The sequence below is a fragment of the Arachis duranensis genome, chromosome 4 (assembly GCF_000817695.3).
Source record: "Arachis duranensis cultivar V14167 chromosome 4, aradu.V14167.gnm2.J7QH, whole genome shotgun sequence".
Classification (NCBI taxonomy): domain Eukaryota; kingdom Viridiplantae; phylum Streptophyta; class Magnoliopsida; order Fabales; family Fabaceae; genus Arachis; species Arachis duranensis.
In genome coordinates, this window is record NC_029775.3 from 28,032,289 (window position 1) to 28,039,382 (window position 7,094).

Genomic DNA, 7,094 nt, shown 5'->3' on the forward strand with positions numbered 1-7,094 from the left:
TATAATATTAGCAATTATGATAATTTTTTGTTATTATGTTTAAATATTGTTAGTTAATTGGAAAATATGTTAAAAAAAATTTTGTAAGACCGTTAGAAATTTTGATTAATGAATAAATTTTGATGATTAAATTTATAAATTATGATTGTAAATTGTTTGTTATTATGTATAGATGTTGTTAGTTAGTTGGAGGAAATGTAAGATATTATTTTTCGAATAGATTTAGAAATTATAATTTAGTAACTTAGCTTTTATGATTCATGTTATAAATTATAAGTTTAGGAATTATTTCCACACATTTTTGTTGGAAATTATATATTTAGGATTTATTATAATTTTTTGTTGGAGAATATGTTAGAAATCTTTTTGTAATACGAGTAGATATTGTAGTTAACTAATTAACTTTTGTGATCAATGTTGAAAATTATAATTCTGATTTTGTAATAGATTTAGAAATTAGAATTACTTAATTTACTTTTGTTATTAATTTAAGAATTTATAATTCGGAACTGCATCATTAATAACGATATTTTTTAATATTAATTGCAAGGCCAATTTACTTAATACATAGTTCATTTGGGAAGAAAGGTAAATTATAAGAATTCAATTATAAATAAACTAAGAATACTAAAGTAACGTTAATTTCGTATCTTGTTAGTTAGACAATGTTTTTCAAATGTTGTTTGTAAATAGCTGAGAAGTTATAATTAACTAATTAATTATTATGATTAATTTTTGGAAATTATAATTATAGGAATTATGATAATCTTTTGAAGTTATGTTTACATGCTGTAGTTTGATCATTTGTTAGTTATTTTTTTGTAATTCATTTGTTAGTTATTATTTTGTAATTGGACTAGAAATTATGATTAATCGATTAAATAGTATGATTAATTTAAGTTGTAAATTAGTAATCATTCATGATTTGACTAGTAACATGTTATGTTTTTTCAGAGTTCACGGATGATGACATGTGACCACCCACTGCCTCCTGATCGGTACCATCCAAGTGTAGAGGATCATTTACGGGTTACTGGGTTTTATCATGCCTCTTAGATTGGAGTAGTTCAATGCCAGAAAGCATTGATAAATGCTTTAGTGGAGAGGTGGCGGCCGGAAACACACACCTTCCACCTTCCGATTGGTGAGTGCACGGTGACCCTGGAGGATGTAGCCGTTATTTTGGGCCTCCCGACGAACGGCCTTCCGGTGACGGGGATGACCTTGAGCAGCTTTGAAGCATTGGAGGGTGAGTGTTTCCATCAGTTTTGGGTTGCACCGAGAAAGGCCGACTATAGAGGGAGCGGCATAAAAATGACATGGCTTAGGAATCTAAAAGAACGTATACAACTGACTGACGAAAACAGTATGCAGAGATACGTCAAGTGCCACATTATGTTGTTATTGGGTACTATCTTACTTGGAGACAAGTCAGGGGCATCTGTGCACTGGAAGTTTCTGCCTTTGCTCCGGGATTTTCATAGTATCAGTAATTTTAGTTGGGGATCGGCATGTTTGGCGCACCTATGCCGGGCATCTCGTTTTGATTGTAAAGAAATCGATGGTCCGTTAACACTTCTGCTAGCTTGGTTTTAGATCCACCTACCCTATCTTGCGCCCCCTACTAGGGAACCACGCAGTTTTCCGCTTGCAAACAGGTAACATTGTCAACTTACTTGTTATGTTCATAATTCTATTTAAGATGTGCTAGTGACATAAATAATTTCAGGTGGCGTAACTGGGAGCGTGGTGACAATCGGTATAGATATCTTAGCCTCGCCTGGTGACAATCGGTATAGATATCTTAGTCTCGCCCACTTTAGGAAGGCATTAGATGAGGTTCAGGAAGGGCAGGTGTGTTTTTATTAGAAAATATTTGTCTCGAACTGAGGTTGACTGTTATTTGGCTTGTAATCACGTATGTCTTATGTTGTGTGCAGTTCGTGTGGGTTGCTTATGGTGTGGATCGCATTGATCCGGGCATAATCCCAGAAGACATCCTCCTGCACGCAGTAGTCTGGAGCGCTACGGTTCCGTTGATTTTATTCGAATCTATTGAGTGGCATGCAACGGATAGAATTAGAAGACAGTTTGGTTTTGTTCAGGGAGTTCCACCTGAGGAATGGAATCTGGGAAGGGCACATGGAGAAACACTGGCTGGTCCTAAGAATCTTGACTGGGCCACAGCCCCGTCCCATTCATGTTGGATTATGCACTGGACAAACAGGTATAATAACGTTCTGAGTGAGTATCTGGAACCTTCACAGCATCCGTTGGATGTTTACATGGACTGGTATCGTACACAATATGGCAACCATTTGAACTTGTCAAATGTTGTAGTTCAAGAGAACGATGAAGGTGAACAAGTAATGGATGATGAGGGTAACCCAGGTATAAATGATGATGGTAGCCCAGTAATGGAGGATGAGGGTAGCCCAGTTATTGATGTAGCCAATGAAGAACCGGGGGCACAGTCACAGCCACATCCACCTCCACCTCCAGCTTATCAAGAACAATTTCAGGCCTCGGTACCATATGTTGTTCAGACACAATTTACCCCGTCATACCCAATAGATCAACAATACTGGAGTACCCCACAGTAGGATGCAGGAGAGGGCGCTTCTTTTAGCCAGTTGCTTGGGTTCATGGCTGCGGATGCAGGGCAGTCACAATTTAGCCATCAACCTGAATTTATGCCCGGTAGGTATTCTTTGGACGCGAGGATTCCATGCCACACTACCTCAGTTGCTTCTGGAGGTTTGGAAACTGGAGATTCCAGTAGAAGTGACGGTGGTCGGGGGATATTTAATAGCCGGAACCTACGGCGTGTATCAATGGGTCAGATTGAAGAAAATGCCGGGACAGGTGAGCATGAAACGGATGAGTATCTCGTGGATGAACCGGATGATGAGGATCAAGACGAGAGCAACGATGAGGAGATGGATGAGGATGAAGAATCTCGCAACAATGCCCCTGATGATGGGGATGATGCAGGTCCGACTTGATTTCACTGTCCATTGATTATGTTGCATTCGTCTCAGGACTTGTGTCTTTATGATTATGTTTTGAACTTGTTGGTTTCTTTTTTTTTTGCCTTTTTATCCCGTGTTTTCATCATTTTGGATAGTCTGTTTCATTAAATTATGTACAGGTGAGACAGGTAAACATTACAATCTCAGGGTGGATCCGCCACGTCGGAGCGCTAATCGATACACCCCGTCCATGTTCAAGAAGGACAAGAAGAAATGCAAGAACATCGTCGAGAACATAAAGTGGGCAATAAGAAAGTAGTTGTGTTTGTATCATAAGTATCGTGTATGTATGTCGGAAACTCGTAATTTGAACTTAATATTGTGTATCTATGTTGAAAACTTGTATTTTGAACTTAATATTGTGTTTGTATGTTGGAAACCTGTGTATTAATTCTTTTAGTCATGCAAATTTAAGATATTTTACTTATCTTTTAGTCATATTAAATTAATTTATTTTTGTTTTACATTTAATCTTTCTTAAATTAATTACTTTTTAATTATATCATTATTAAAATAAAAATTAAACTTTGTTAAATATCTATAAATTAAGTCATAAAGAAGTTTCATGAAAGAACAATGTTCCGATAAACATAAACAAACGGATAAAAATAAACAAGCAAATGCCATAAAGTACTACAATGAAACATGATAGGCATAAATCTACTGTCCTGGGTTGCTGGGACCTACACCAGCTGACCGACAGCATCTACTTCGGCTGTGTCCCTCGGCTCCACATTGCCGACAACGCCTAGGAGCACGTAACATTCGTGTGTCCATTTCGTTCAAGAAACGTGTCATCCTCGGGCGACCTTTCGTCACCCGTCTCAGGTTCGGATTCGGGACAAATCGAGGGCCGCTGTACACAGGCCACGTTGTGGGATTCCCCAGTGGCCGAAACCTAGCTCGGTAAACCCTCCGAACTTGGTCCATCTTGTAAACTTCGTGGACATACACTCGCCAATCCAGTCGCTGATTCGCACAACATGCAAAAACATGTCGATAGGGAATCCGATCCACCTGGAACTCACCACAGTCACATCGTTGTTGACGGAGGTCGACGGCATACTCAGTTCCACCTGGCATCTCACGAACCTCGAAGACCTCATTCATCCTGTCGAAGCAATTAACCTGGATGTTTGAACATGCAAGTTGATTTGCATTCAATTTCGACGTGACAACCTCAGAAAAAACATGTCCAGCTATTATCCGCGACTCCACCTCGGCTCTTTTTCTAGTGAACAACTCGTTAAGCCTGTAGAATGTGGCTTTGACAAGTGCAGTTATAGGAAGATTGCGTGCCCCCTTCAACACTGAGTTGATGCATTCCACTAGGTTTGTCGTCATGTGACCCCAGCGGTAGCCACCGTCATACGCCAACGCGTACTGTTCGCGTGGGATTCGGTTAAGCCAGTTCGTATATGCCTCGCCCCGTTCACGTAAACGCTGGTAGCGCTGTTCGTACTCACGCACCGTCCTCGAATAACCTGCACAACAATCAAAGCCACACAAGAGAAGAATTCATGAAAAACGCTGCTTGAAGGTAACTCGGTTAATAACGAAATTCGAATTACTAAAATTTACCTATATTGACCACAAGTTTTTGTAGGTACGGTGCCTTGAACTTTCTCAAGAAGTTCGACTCTATATGCCTGATGCAAAACATGTGGAATGCTCTCGGGGGCGACCAAGCTCCGTTGCTCCGGGCAATAGCTGCATTGATGGATTCGTGCCTGTCAGAAATCAGTCCCACACCATCCCGAGTCACAACATGTTGTCGCAGGTTACTAAGGAAAAAGTGCCATGCATCAGAAGTCTCCCCCTCCACAATTGCAAACGCAATAGGGACGATATTATTGTTACCATCCTGTGAAACTGCGACCAACAAACAACCCTTATACTTTCCGTACAAGTGAGTCCCATCAACCTGGACAACTGGCTTGCAGTGTCTGAACCCTCTAATGCAGGGGTAATAACTCCAGAAGACTCTGTGCAATACCTGGATATCAGTTACTTCCTCATCACCTTGATATGCAGACATAGTCTCGAAATGGACGATTGCTGATGGCTCCTTGTTACACATGGCCTGAAACCATATAGGCAAAGCTTCATATGATGCTTCCCAACCGCCAAATATTTTTTCCACTGCTTTTTGCTTCGCCAACCATGCTTTCTGATAGCTGATGGTGTAATTGAACTTCGACTACACTTCCGCAATAACTGATTTCACCTTTATCGACGGGTCAGCCTCAACCAACGGCTTTATTGCTTCCGCAATTGTGTTCGAATCCAGCTTCGAATGATCCTGAGAAATAGTGGCTCTAGTACAAGTGTGAGAACCGTTGTACCTCCTTATAACCCAACAATACTTTCTGCTGATCATGCTAATCCTGATAAGCCAATCACACCCTGATCCATACTGTGTACACTTCGCATAGAAGGTCAACGGCTCCGACTCATACACACGGTAGTCTACGCCTCTTCGGATGGTATAATCTTTCACCGCCATCATAACAGCTTCCCTAGAACTGAATTCCATTCCGATTGCAAATTCACCATTTGTGACCATAGGAATTTCTACCACAACGACAGGCAAATCAAAATAATTTAAGGCAAATACATTTAATAACTGAAATTAAGACTACGTCAATGCTCCCTATATCCACATAAATATAAATATTATTCCTATCATGTTGTCATCCCACTTTTAATATCATACAAACATAAACACATAAAAAACTTTGGACGAATGCGCACAAATTAATTTTCACGTGACTTATATTCTTATTTACATCTATCAACATAGATTATTTCCTAAAGTCTACTACTTTCTATATTTATATGTTAATACGTACCGGCACTCATATATTCCGGAAACTCCGGCGCATGCATGGCTTCCAAGTCCAGAACCCGCATGAAGGACGGCTCCTCAAAGGGATCTTCGTTTGCAAGTGCATTTGCAACGTCTCCCACATTTGGAGCCACCACCCCGTCACCTTGATCTTCTTCTCCGTCTGGAGCAACAGCTTCGTAATTGCTTTCAAACTCTTCCTCACTGTCACTATCATATTCTTCCTCTTCAATATCTCGGTCCACTTCAGATTGTTCGAATTCGACGTACAACTCTATCACCGATATCTGACCGCGACTTTCAAAATACATTGAAAACATCTCCTGCATACTCGCTTCGTCGGTTACATACTTGGTTTGATACTGCACGAAACCACCAAATACCGGTATGGGATATCTATATACCATACATGATATTTTTTTGGATATCTGAAAACCTATCTTCTCACAAATCACACCTTTTAGCTCCTCAAATGAGATTGTGAACGGAATAACAATATCTAACGGCTTCTCACAACTAAATCTCACTCCTTCAGATGTTTGTAACAGAATCTGACCAAAATAATATACTCTAAGTGTAACTCTATCAACCATTTTTCATACTCTCATACATAAATATCTAGTAAACTCTCATTTACTCTTGGAGTTCAAATGAAATAACAGAGACGCAAGGAGAAGTAGAAGAGAAACAGGGGGAGGAAGAAGACGCAGAACAACGAAGAGGAATCAGATATGAGGAGTGCATCCGAGTTTCCAAAAAAAACACACACACACACACACTCAAATCGGACCCTCCGAATCACACACACGTACTCAAATCGGACCCTCCGAATCCTATTAAAAAAATTTTTTTTTCTCCTGCAACAAAACGGACCCAGCGACTCCGAATAAAAAATAAAAACAAAAAAAAAAATTTCTGCCAGAAAACGGACCCAACGACTCCATGATAAAAAAAAAATTATCTGCCAGCAAACGGACCCAACGAGTCCATGAATAAAAAAAAAACCACTAAACGTACCCTCCGATTCCACTTTCATACACAAAATAAAAAAAACTTAAATTTGGTCCCTTAAGGAATCGGACCCTACGATTACTACCTACAAGTTCAACTTTTTCTCCCGCGCAAGGCAATTGCTCGGTCCGACTCCCCCCTGCAATGGCTCAGAAAAAGCTGCCCCACACCATTGTCTAACACCACCATATTTCATATCCCTG

At 40.0% G+C, this 7,094-nt stretch overlaps 1 protein-coding gene across 1 annotated transcript; it reads right to left on the reverse strand.

Moving 5' to 3' along the window:
* Window positions 1–3,692: 3,692 nt before the first annotated feature.
* Window positions 3,693–5,112, reverse strand: LOC107483894 (uncharacterized). Its single transcript, XM_016104501.1, has 2 exons — window positions 4,614–5,112; window positions 3,693–4,516 (listed from the first exon to the last, which is right to left on the reverse strand). Exons 1-2 carry the CDS (start codon window positions 5,110–5,112, stop codon window positions 3,693–3,695), a joined length of 1,323 nt encoding a protein of 440 aa, XP_015959987.1.
* Between the last annotated feature and the right edge of the window lie 1,982 nt (window positions 5,113–7,094).